This window comes from Macaca mulatta, chromosome 9 (genome assembly GCF_049350105.2).
Source record: "Macaca mulatta isolate MMU2019108-1 chromosome 9, T2T-MMU8v2.0, whole genome shotgun sequence".
NCBI classification, from domain to species: domain Eukaryota; kingdom Metazoa; phylum Chordata; class Mammalia; order Primates; family Cercopithecidae; genus Macaca; species Macaca mulatta.
In genome coordinates, this window is record NC_133414.1 from 52,380,846 (window position 1) to 52,393,621 (window position 12,776).

General features: G+C 44.4%; 1 protein-coding gene across 1 annotated transcript in view; it reads left to right on the forward strand.

The window, feature by feature from the left end:
• Positions 1–12,100: 12,100 nt before the first annotated feature.
• Positions 12,101–12,776, forward strand: part of LOC699759 (uncharacterized) — a 45,694-nt gene continuing 45,018 nt past the window's right edge. The window contains 1 exon segment of the mRNA XM_077946259.1: positions 12,101–12,250. Within this exon segment, the coding sequence (XP_077802385.1) occupies positions 12,238–12,250 (13 nt within the window). The 5' untranslated portion in view covers positions 12,101–12,237.

Genomic DNA, 12,776 nt, shown 5'->3' on the forward strand with positions numbered 1-12,776 from the left:
AAACTGCTCTATAAGTCAGGAAGCAGTGGCTTCTGGAATGGCAGGCCTCCCGTCTGAAAACTTCCACCAGCCTCCTTTCTGATATCTCCTGTTTTCCTGCACAAACTCCACCTTCTTGTTGGATGAGTAGTTAGGAGTGCATGCAAGGGGAAGCTGTAATAACGGCATGGCATAAGTCTCTTCTGTCTTTGTTTTTTCTGTCATTGAAGGCTATTTTGCTTCATTGTCTGCTTTTCTGTTTCCTGTAGCTTTAACACTTCCTCCTGTTTGATGTCCTTTACAGTGGATGACTGCTACTTCCTTTGGAGCCCATACAGCCTCTAGGAGCTGCTCTATTTCTTTTTTGTTCTTTATTTCTTTTCCTTCAGTAGTTAACAGTCCTCTTTCATTGTAAATGGTTCTATGAGCATGCAAGGTGGCAAAAGCATATCTTGAGTCAGTATAGATATTCACTGACTTTCCCTTCACTAGAAATAGTGCTCTTGTGAGAGCTATTAGTTCTGCCTTCTGTGCTGAGGTTCCTACCCGTAGCGGGCGGGCTTCGGCCACTGAGCTTAATGTGATGACAGAACATTTCTGATACCCTCAGATATGAAGCCGCTTCCATCAGTAAAATAGTCAACATCTGGGTTTTTTAAGGGTTGATCCTTTAAGTCTTTCTGGCTTGAAAAGACCTCAATCACTGTTTCTACACAGCAGTGGTACCCTGGGGCACACAACAGGGGCCTTCCATGTTCTGCACATTCTACTGGTAACAGTGTGGCCAGATTTAGGGTATTCACAGTCTCTAAGGTGATGTATGGATTCTCACATAGGAGTCCTTGGTATCTTAGCATCCTAGGGTTAGAGAGTCAACGATGTCCTCTCTGTTCCATCAAGTTGACAACTGTGTGGGTACCCAAATTATCAGCTTCTGCCCAAATGTGAGCTTGTTAGCATCTTCAGCTAACAAGGCAGTGGCAACCAGCACCTTGAAACAGGGTGGCCATCCCATAGCCACCAAGTCTAGTTGCTTGGACAAGTATGCTACAGGCTGATACTATGACCCTAGCATTGGCACTTAGACTCCTGTAGCCATTCCTTTTCTTTCATTAACATACAGGTAAAAGGGCTTTGTCATGCCTGGCAGTCCTAGTGCTGGATTAAAGTTTTCTTGATTTCCTTGAAAGCCATGTCTTGTTCTTTTCTCCAAAGGAGGGGCTCCTTTTCCCCTTCTTTGGTTGCCTCATATAAAGGCTTTGCTAGCAGTGAGTAGTCATGAATCCATATGAGGCAAAAACCAACTGCCCCTAGGAATTCCCACATTTGCTGCCTTGTGTCTGGTCAAGGAATGCTACAGACAGCCTCTTTTCACTCCTGCACAAGCTCATGCTGCCCTTGGGAGATGTAAAAGCCAAGATACCGATGTCCTTGGCCACAGATCTGTGCCTTTTCCTTAGACACTTTATAGCCAGTTTCCCACAGCACTTGAAGGAGACTCTCTGTTCCTTGGATACATTATTTTCTTGTTGGTGTGGCTAACAGCAGATCCTCTATGTATTGCAGTAAGACACAGCATTTGCTTGGTGGTGTGAAAGCCTTTAAGTCTGAGGCTAGTGCTTCTCCAAAGATAGTTGGGGAGTTTTTAAATCCTTGGGGAAGTCTCATCCAGGTATACTGAGATGGGCCCCACTCAAAGGCAAAAATGTCTCGACTTACGGGGGCTAAATGGATGCAGAAGAACACATCTTTAATGTCCAAGCATATGAACCAAGCAGCACTAGCAGGTATTCCAAGCATAGTGTATGGGTTAGGCACAATAGCATGCAGTGTAGCGGCTACCTTGGTGACTGTCCTTAAATCTTGTACAGGCTGGTAGTTGCCAGAAGATTTTAACACTGGCAATAGGGGAGTATTCCACGAGGAGACACATCCAAATTCAAGGAACCATTTTAAGTGTTTTGCAAGTCCTTGGCTAGCCTCTATGGGAATGGGATACTGATGGATCTGCACTGGGTAGGTTCCTTGTAGTACCTCTACTATGACAGGTGCTTGATTTACTGCTAACCCTGGGGGATAGTCCTCCGCCCAGATTCCTGGTAACTTAAGGAGTAAGTCCTTGAACAGTTTTTCTTTCTCAGCTGTGCTGTACTCCTTTCCACACTCCTGGCAACTACTTTTATAAAATATCTGCTCTTCTGCCTTGAGTATTGTAAGAGTTAGTACTATCGCCTTCTTTTGCCATAGGCTCAAGGTCATATATCTGCTTGCTGTGAAGGAGATTTGAGCCTGCAGCTTTTGCAACAAGTCTCTCCTCACAAGGGCACTGGGCAGTTTGGCAAGTATGAGAACTTGTGTTGGACTTCTCAGTTTACAATTATACATCTCTTTGATTTGAAAAAAGGTGTTTTTTTTTTTGTGTGATACCTGTGGCCCCAATAATATTAGCATAGTGTTTTGACAATAGCCCAATTGTTTGAATCACAACTGAGTGTTCAGCACCTGTGTCTACCATAAAGTCTATTTTTCCGCCCCCTACTACCATCCCTACTACCATTGAGACCATGGACTCCTCAGGGCCTAATGAGATGAAGCCCGGTCAGTTTCAGTCTTCAAGGTAGTCAGTGGCTCTGCCAGCCCAATTAGATCCACATCGGATACTACTATGCCTTGCTCAGTGGTGCAAGCAGACCTTGTCCAGATATTCTGTCCCTGGTTGTTGCCTTTGTCCTTTCCTTTCTCTGGATATTCATCTTTCCAATGCCCTCTTTGCATGCATCTAGCACATTGATTTCTCTCTAGTCTAGGCCAACCTTCCTGACCTGTCCTGGTCTCCTGACCTGGCCTAGCCCTAGCTTGTCCTTTACCATGACCACATCCACGACATTGTCCATGTCCTCTTGCAAATCCAGCCTCTTTCAACCAGGGCTGCGGCCAAGAACTCTGCCTTTTCCTTTGCTCTATGCTTGGCTTCCCACTTTGCTTCTTCATCTCGATTTACAAACACTTTGGTTGCCACCTGGATAAGCTGGGAAATGTTCATACCTTCAAACCCCTCCAGCTTCTGCAACTTTCGCTTAATGTCATTTTGTGCCTGACTCACGAATTCTGCATTAACCATGCACTGATTCCCTGCCGCTTCTGGGTCAAAAGGTGTGTAGAGCCAGTAAGCCTCACAAAACTTCTCATAGAATGCACTGGGACTTTCATCTGGTTTCTGATGGACCTTTGAAACCTTTCCAATGTTTGTTGCCTTTTTCCCTCCAGCCTTTATTCCCTGTATCAGAGCCTCTTGGTATCTCAGCAAGTTCGGCAGCCCTTGTGCCTCATTTGGGTCCTAGCCTGGGTCAGTTTCTATTGGCAAAGCCTGCTGAACATACTGTCTGACATCTCCTGTGCCTACTGGAGCATTGCTTTCTAGCCACTGATGAGCTGCTTGTATTACTCCGTGGAGTTCTTCTGTATTGAACAGTGACAGAAGGAGCTGCTTGCAGTCAGCCCAGGTTGGGTTGTGAGTTAAGAAGATGGACTGCATCAGGTCAATAAGAGCCTGGGGTTTTTCTGTATAGGAGGGGGTATGCTGTTTCCAGTTGAAAATATCTATAGTAGAGAAGGGATGATAAACATAAAGCCGTTCTCCTCCTTGAACCTCATTTTGTGCATCTAAATAGATCTGTCCCCTAGTTTCTTTGAGGGGTATCTGCATAGCTCAGGCGTGTCCTGACCGGAGATGGCCAATCTCATCCTGGAGTTCCTCCTTTGATTTATCAGGCAGTGGCCCTGGCTCTTCCCTATGTGGTGAACTTTGCGGGGTACTCTCCTCCAAGTCTGACCCTCCGGAGGGAGTTGCCGCTCTCTCTCCTGGGCCTACACTTTGCAGGTCTTTTCTGTGGTTCCTTGTTTTGTACTAGCCACTAGAGTCTTACAATAATTTTCAAAACAGGCCTGTAGGCATTTCGGACAGGTCTGAATCATGCTCAGCTAGGAGTCTATGTATGGGAACTGATCAGGGTGCCCAGGCTGTTCTCCGACCCCAGTGAGAACAGTCGGCCCATTATTTTCCTATCTATGGTTCCCTCAGCCAGCCACCCTAGGTTAAAGGAGGGGCAGTCAATTTCACAAAGTGTTCTTAGCCTCTGCAGTGTTAACTTCATTCCATAATTACCATCAAAGCTTTTCTTAAAGTTCTTCAATATACATTCTAATGAAGTTGGCTTTGACATTTTTCCTCCTATTTCCTCCCTCATGGCACACTTTCACTCTCACTTTCACTCTCAGATTCACCAGATGGGGTCCTATTATGGGAGATTTGGATGCTGCTTGGCCAGGTCACAGCCAACTACTGCTGTAAAGCTATGAAGTGAATCTTGTTGGTCTTATGCAGTTACCTAGGTCTGGCTCATCCCACACTCACCTCAGAGGATACAGTCTGCACTCAGAAATATGCACCTCTCCACATCACTCCCCACGTTGGCTTCTCCTGAGACCGTCTCTTTCACACACTTTCACATACCTCACCTGCCCCAGGACTCCTCATCGGATGAAATGAGCCTCTCTCATGTCCTGGGTGAGCCTAGTTAGGCTTCCACATTCACACACATGCACACAGCACTCCTGCCCCAGGACTCCTCATCAGATGAAACGAGCCTTTCTCATGTCTCGGGTAGGTTCACATGCACCCACACACTCCCAGTTTCTGTCTCCAGATCCAGTAAACCACTTTCACTTGTTAGTGGGGACACGAGGTTCATCCAATTTGCAGGCCACTCCTGCCACCCCAAGCCACTCTGGGTTGGATAACTGGTCTTTCCCGGGAAGGGGATCAAGCTCCCCTTCTGTCCTTATGGAATGGGCTTTTCCAGCACCCAACCTTACCATGGTTCAGTATTCTGCCTGCGCGCTGCTCTGTGACTGTCCTGCAACTCCTGAGTCAGTTCCATTTGAGCTGTCAGGGCGAGGCTCCAATACACAGGAGAGCTGTTCTCCTTCTGGGCTAAGTCTTCCTCGGTAGCACCAAGGGTCCAAAATCTCCCACATCCTGTGGCTTTAGCCCACAGGCAAAGGAGACAGAAATGTGCCATCTCCAATCCCAGACAGGCCCCCAGAAAATGTTACAGGACAATCAGAGATGGGAGAGACCGAATAGAATTCAGGAAAGCCTTTATTGAGGTGATCACCTGGCTCAGTAGGACTAGCATCCAGGAAAGTCTAAGCCCTGGAAAAAGAATGCAGCCACCTTTTAAGCAGTCAGTGGCCGGGAGCTATGTGATGCGGGAAGTATACTTACAGAAGGGAGAACAAAGGCAGTTGATCAGTGTTTTACATTTATCTATACTACATGTTCCACATCCTTGGGAAACTACGTTTCTGTAACATATGCTTACCAACCTTGTAACTTTGCAGCTGCCCTAGAGAGGTGAAACAGGAACTCACTGAGCCTCAAGGAATGTGAAACTGTTGAGTACAGATAAGGCTCACGGAGCACAGAAGGAAAAACCGGCAGTTAATATTATTCTCTAACATAGACTATGGGCGAGGGGTGCTACACTACACTTAGCTTTTGAAGGAAAAAGTAAAAATTTCTTGGTGGTCTTTGATTATACTTGTAAAATTCATGAATTCCTTCTTCAGTGGAGGTTGCAGTGAGTCGAGATCATGCCACTGCTCTCCAGCCTGGTGACAGAGCTAGACTCTGTCAAAAAAAAAAAAAAAAAAAAAAAAAAAGATTTGTAAAATTGGGATACAATTTACATACAAAATTTACTCCCTTAAAAGTGTGTAATTCAATAATAATTATAGCCACAAAGTTGCACAACCATCACCACTATCTACTTCCAGAACATTTTGATCACCCTCTAGCTTCTTTTAGCTCTCCCAGAACTCTCCACATTGATCCCACTGTGGCTGCCAGCACCAGCTGGACAGTAAGGACTCTCAGAGGTGAACACAACGTGCCTCAACATGCCTTTCTGAAAGTTCAGTTAGCAACTGGACAGTGCCCTTCTGGAGGTCTGAATGCCAGTTCTGCAAAGTTCTTCTCTGAATACCTGAGGTATCAGTATGATCCTGGCACTGCCCCTGCTTCCGCTGTCTGTCTAATTCTAGATCTCTGGGGCTGCTCTTGTGAGTTTCTAGGTTCTGAGGACCTTAATCTTTTCCATTGTTTCCCAGCCCTAGACAGGTAGCTGCTACCTGATGTTGTCATACTGTGTTAGTTCAGTGTTCATTTTTACCATTAAAATACCTGCTTTAACTAATCTTCATCAAATTCTCTCAGTTGTAATACTTGAATCATCTCTCTTTTACCATTTGAACCCTGATAGATGTAAATATACTTGCACATACATCAATACAAATTTATTTTAGTATTATAAAGTCATATAAGTGGAATTACAATATTATAAGTCCTTTAAAGTGTAATTAAAATGCCAAGAATGTACATTGTGTAAAGGGTCCCTTGTTCAATAAATTGTGCTGGGAAAACTGGATATCCATATGCAGAAGAACAAAACTTGATCCCTACCTGTCACCATATACAAAAATCAACTCAAAATGGATTAAAGACTTAAACATAAGACCAAAACTGTAAAAATATTAGAAGAAAACCTAGAGAAAACTCTTCATGGCATTGGTCTAGGCAAAAATTTTATGACTAAGACTTAAAAAGCACAGACAGGGCCAGGCATGGTGACTCACCCCCAGCACTTTGGGAGGCCAAGGTGGGTGGATCACAAGGACAGGAGATTGAGGCCAACATGGTGAAACCCCATCTCTACTCAAAATACACACACACACACACACACACACACACACACACACACACACACACAAAAATTAGCTGGGCGTGGTGGTGCACAACTGTAGTCCCAGCTACTCGGGAGGCTGAGGCAGGAGAATTGCTTGAACCTGGGAGGTGGAGATTGCAGTGAGCCAAGTTCATGCCAATGTACTGCAGCCAGGCAACACAGCAATATTCCATCAAAAAAAAGAGAAAGCACAGACAGGCCAGGCACAGTGGCGTACACCTATAATCCTAGCACTTTGGGAGGGTGAGGTGGGCAGATTCTTGAGCACAGGAGTTTGAGACCAGCCTGGGCAATGTGGTGAAACCTCATTTCTACTAAAAATACAAAATTTAGCCAGGCATGGTGGTGGGTGCCTATAATCCCAGCTGCTCAGGAGGCTGAGGCAGGAGGATCACTTGAGCCCAGGAGGTAGAGGCTGCAGTGAGCTATAATCACACCACTGCACTCCAGCCTGTGCAACAGGGTGAGACCCTGTCTCTAAATAAATAAATAAATAAATGCACAGACAACCACCACAAAAAGAGAGAAGTGGGACTGTATTAAACTAGAAAGCTGCACAGCAAAGGAAACAATTATGAGAGTGAAGAAACAACCTGCAGAATGGTAGAGAATACTTGCAAACTATCCAAAAGGGACTAATATCCTGAATATACAAATAACTCAAACAATTCGACAGCAAAAACAAAAACAAAAACAAGTAATCTGATTAAAATGTGGGCAAAGGATCTGAATAGATATTTCTTAAAAGAAGACATACAAATGGCTAACAAATGTATGAAAAATGTTCAACATCGCTAATCATCAGAAAAATGCCAATCAAAATCACAATGCAGTATCATTCACACAAGTTAGAATGTCTACTATAAAAAATACAAAAAATAAGTGCTGGTAGGATGCATAGAAAAGGGAACTCTTAGACACTGTTGGTGGGAATGTAAATTGGTGCAACCAGTATAGAAAACAGTGTGGCAGTTTCTCAAAAAATAAAATAGAACTGCCACACAATCCAACAATCACACTGCTGGGCACATATCCAGAGGAAAGGAAATCCATATTTCAAAGGGATACCTGCACTCTTGTGTTTATAGCAACACTATTCACAATAGCCAAGATATAATATCAACCTAAACATCCACAAACAGATGAATGGAAAAAGCAAATCTGGTATATAAACACACTGGAATATTATTCTGCTATAAAAATGAAATCCTCTCATTTGCAACAACATGGATGCATTAAGTGAAATAAGTCGGACACAGAAAGATAATTACTGCACATTTTCACTTATATTTGGGAGCTAAAAAAATTGGGGCTCATAGAGGAAGTGAGTAGAATTACGGGCATTAGAGGGTGTTGGGGTAATGGGGAGAGGAAGGTGGGGAAAGGTTGGTATATGAATACAAAATTACAGCTAGAGAGAAGAAATGAGCTCTGGTGTTCCACAGCCCTGTCAGATAAATATGATTGACTGTAATTTATTGTATATTTTCAAAAAGCTGGAAGAGAGGATTTTGAATGTTTACAACACACACACACACACACACACACACACAAATGTCTGAGGTGAGGAATATGCTAATTAGCCTGATTTGATCATTACACATTTTATACACGTCAAAATATCATTCTATATCCCCCAAATAGGCACAATTATTAGGTGTCAACTAAATATAAAATCGGAAAAGGTACAAAAAAAGAAGAAGAAATGAGAGGAAAAAATGAGCCTCCAGATTTAATCAAATTCATAATAAAAATGAATAGCTGTGGCTGGGTGTGGTGGCTCATGCCTGTAATCCCAGCACTTCGGGAGGTCGAGGCTGGTGGCTCACCTGAGGTCAGAAGTTCGAGACCAGTCTGAACAACATGGAGAAACCCCATCTTTAGTTAAAACACAAAAAATTAGCCAGGTGTGGTAGTGCATACCTGTAATCCCAAGTACTCTGGAGGCGGAGGCAGGAGCCTCACTTGAACCTGGGAGGCAGAGGTTGCAGTGAGCCAAGATCATGCCATTACACTCCAGCCTGGGCAACAAGAGCAAAACTCCGTCTCAAAAAAAAAAAAAAAAAAAAAAAGTATAGCTGTGATGGTTAATTTTGTGTGTAAGCTTGACTTGGTAACATGGTGTCCAGATTAAACATCACTTATGGGTGCGTCTATGAGGGTGTTTACAGATTAGATTAGCTTTTGAATCACTGGACTCAGTAAAGCAGATCGCCGTCCTCATGTGTATGGACATCATTCAATCCACTGAGGGCCTGGATAGAACACAGGCAGAGGAAGGAGGAATTAACCCATATTTTCTGCCTCATTGTTGAGTTGGGACATTTCATCTCATCCTCTTCTGTCCTTGGACTGGGATTTACAACATTGGCTTCCCTGGTTCTCAGGCCTTTGGACTCATACCAGAATTACACCACCAGCATTTCTGGATCTCCAGCTTGCAAATGACAGATTGTGAGACTTCTTAGCCTCCACAGTCATGTGAACCAATTTCTCATAATCAATGTCTCTTTCTCTCTTACTCCCTCCTATTGGTTCTGTTTCTCTGGAGAATCCTGACTAATACACTGGGAATAAGCATTTCCCCAAGCCCATACCATAGGTGTATATTAGTGTTTTTTTCAGTATTTTCAAATCTTAAACTTAAAAATATTTTATTTATTTACAATTTCCCCAATTGGAAACAACTTGTATATCTCTGGACAGGGGAATGGATAAGGAAACTGGTAAATCCATACCAAGAAATAGGAGTCAGCAATGTCAGAGGTGATACATTCCTCTTCAAAAAGCATTAGTTCCCTGTTCTTTGTTGCTTAAGACCTACTTCCTTGTACTTCCTTGTCTCCTAGCTACCTGTTCTGTAAACAACCTTCCCGCCTTTGCCGTGCCCAGACAAGTCCAGATATGCCTTCCCACCTAGTAATAGACAGTGCCACTTCCTTCCCGCCTAATAGACTTATTCAATTTTAAACCTTAGCCAATTGAGTTAGCTTCGATTGTGAGGTCCAACCCCAGCCAATGGGGAAGGGACACAGAAGTGCTAGGAACTGCATCAGGGATAAAAACCCCTGCCCCACCCCTCTGAGTGTACTCTTGTGATCGTGACTCGTGCAAGCTGCACCCTTCTGCAGAAGTAAATTTGCCCTGCTTAGGAATTTTCTGCCTATGTGCTGGTTTTCTTTGAGGTACTGGGCACTTGTTTCTAACAGCAAGAAAAACAGAGGTATTGGTACACAAAACAACACGGAAGGATCTCAACTGCATTGTGTTAGTAAAATATACCAGATTCAAAGACTACATACTATATGATTCCATTTATGTAATATTCTAAAAAGGCAAACATATAGGCCCAAAGAATAGATAGTGGTTGCAAGAGGCTAAGAGTGGTGAGAGAATCTGACTTTAAAAAGGTAGCATGGAGGAATTTTATTGACAGAGGTGAAACAATTTTGTATCTTGCTTGTGGTGGTGGTTACACAAATCTATGCATTTGTCAAAACTCATACAATTATGCACCAAATAAAGTGAACTTTTCAGTATATAAAGCATAAATTTAAAAATGTAAATTTCAATAAAAGTTTCACATATTTTTATCCAAATATTTGCTTTTTTTTTTTTTTTACGCAGTCTCACTCTGTCACCAGGCTGGAGTGCGGTAGCCTGATCTTGGCTCACTGTAATCTCCACCTCCCGGGTTCAAGCAATTCTCCTGCCTCAGCCTCCCCAGTAGCTGGGACTACAGGTGCACACCACCACGCCCAGCTAATTTTTGTATTTTTAGTACAGAAGGGGTTTCACCATGTTGGGCAGGATGGTCTGGATCTCTTGACCTCATGATCTGCCTGCCTCAGCCTCCCAAAGTGCTGGGATTACAGGCATGAGCTACCATGCCTGGCCATATTTGCATTTCTTTCAATTATCATAATGGACTTTAAAAGTTTTGCTGGAATGGAGCTGCTTATTTTTCTCTATTATAAAATGTAACTGATACTAAATTTATAGTTGCTGTCTTTGGCATCACATCCCTTTTCTTTTTTTTTTCTTTTTTTTTTTTTTTGGAGACAAAGTCTCACTTTGTCACCCAGGTTGGAGTGCAGTGGTGCCATGATGGCTTACTGCAACCCAGGGCTCAAGTGATCGTCCAACTTCAGCCTCCTGAGTACCTGGGATCACAGGCGCTTGCCTACATCCCTGGCTAATTGTTATTTTTAATTTTTTGTAGAGATGGGGGTCCCATCTTATAGTGCCCAGGCTGGTCTTGAACTCCAAGGATCAAGTGGTCCTCCTGCCTCCGCCTCCCAAAGTGCCAGAATTACAGGTGTTGGCCACTGTGCCTGGCCCACATGTCAATTTTCAAAAATTTATACTCGTTTACTGGCTTAAATGTTTCAATATTGTATACATGTTAATTTTATCACGTGTGATCTATGTACATCTCTATATTCCAAATTGTTCAGAATGACATGCTCTTTGGAATACTCCATTCTTTCCCTCACTGTTTTGAAATGCTGTATTTGAACACGCTTAATCATGGTGTCTTATTTCCATGGAGCAGGTGCCAAACTACTTTGAATAGAGCAATATTATATGTATAGATAGATACAGCTATATATAGCTATTTCTCAGGCATTTTTTCCTGCTTTTTAAAACGTATACTGTCTGTTCATTTAGGTTTTTACTTACTGTGGATAAAGTTGAGAATGCTTTTGTAAAGTACACAATGCACTAAAGATCAAAGAAAAAATACAAAAATTTGTTGATGTTCTTTTAGGAATTTTGTCTTCCTAAGAAAGGTACAGAGAGACTAAATGTATTTCCATATAGTCAAGCAATTTTAATGTCACAGAGGAAATCATACGTGACATTTATTTTCTTCTTCTAGATTATGTCTATTTTCTCACTGAGCTACAATTCCCGTTTATTGCTTTAACGATTTTGATGAAGTAGCTTTCCGAGGCACCTCCCCCTTTCCTCCGCTCCCCCCAAAGAATCGCCGATAGTGTCAGTCTTTTAAACTGAATCGAGATCTACTTCCTAACATTTAACGTGAAACTGACACGCACCTGTCCCTTCCTTGACGCGTCTGTGTCTAAACTGCACACTCACTGCCCACAGACCTCCCTTCAGTGCATCCCTTTGGGGCGCCCCAGGAGAGCCAGGGCTGCGGGTAGCTCCCGCACCAATTCAGACCGCATCCGCTCACTGCCTAACGGGGGCACCTCTCCGCCAATCCCGAAGGCCTGCTCGCGCTGCCTCACGGGAAAGTTAGTTTCCAGGTTGGGCGCCTACAGCGCCAGGCTTTGCGCGTGGGCTCTGCGCATGCTTGGGCCGCCGGCTACCTCTTCTGCGATTTTGCGTTTCCGTCTTTCCTTTTGTTTGTCTCAGGTTTTGCGTGGGAGGCGGTCCCGGGATTTCAAGGGTCTGTGCGCTCTTCTATGGCTAATGCAACCGGATGAGGAAGCGGGGTAAGCCTAGGCGGGTTGGGCAGGGACGGAGAGAGTACCTCGCGCGACTCCGGGGGCGGGCGGCAGGGGACCAGTGCCAGGTGGTGGCCAAGAGTACCGGGGACCTCACAGGGGAAGCCGGGGAGGGCGGGGCTGCAGCACGTCTGCCAGGACGCTAGGCCGGTTCGTCAAAGGCGCAGCCTCTGTACGGAGCGGGCTTCGCGGCGTGTGTTGCCCCGTTTGCTGGGGTCCGGAGGAGGGCATGTGCGCTTGCGCGATCCGCGCGCTGAGCCCTGCGGGAGGGGCAGTTGTCTGGTCTAGCGTGTGCGCGTGTGCTAGGGCGGCGCGGTACCTGGGTGGGGAAGGGCGGGTGCAGTCGCACCACCACCCCCCGACCTACGAACTCCCTTCCCAGTTCTGCATTCATCCTAAGTCCCAAACTGCCCTCCGGTCATGTCCATCACTGCATCTTGGTATTTGCTGTTCCTCTGTCCTGACTTGATCTTGCACTCAGGAAGGATCTTAAAGAATTACATAATTTTGGCCT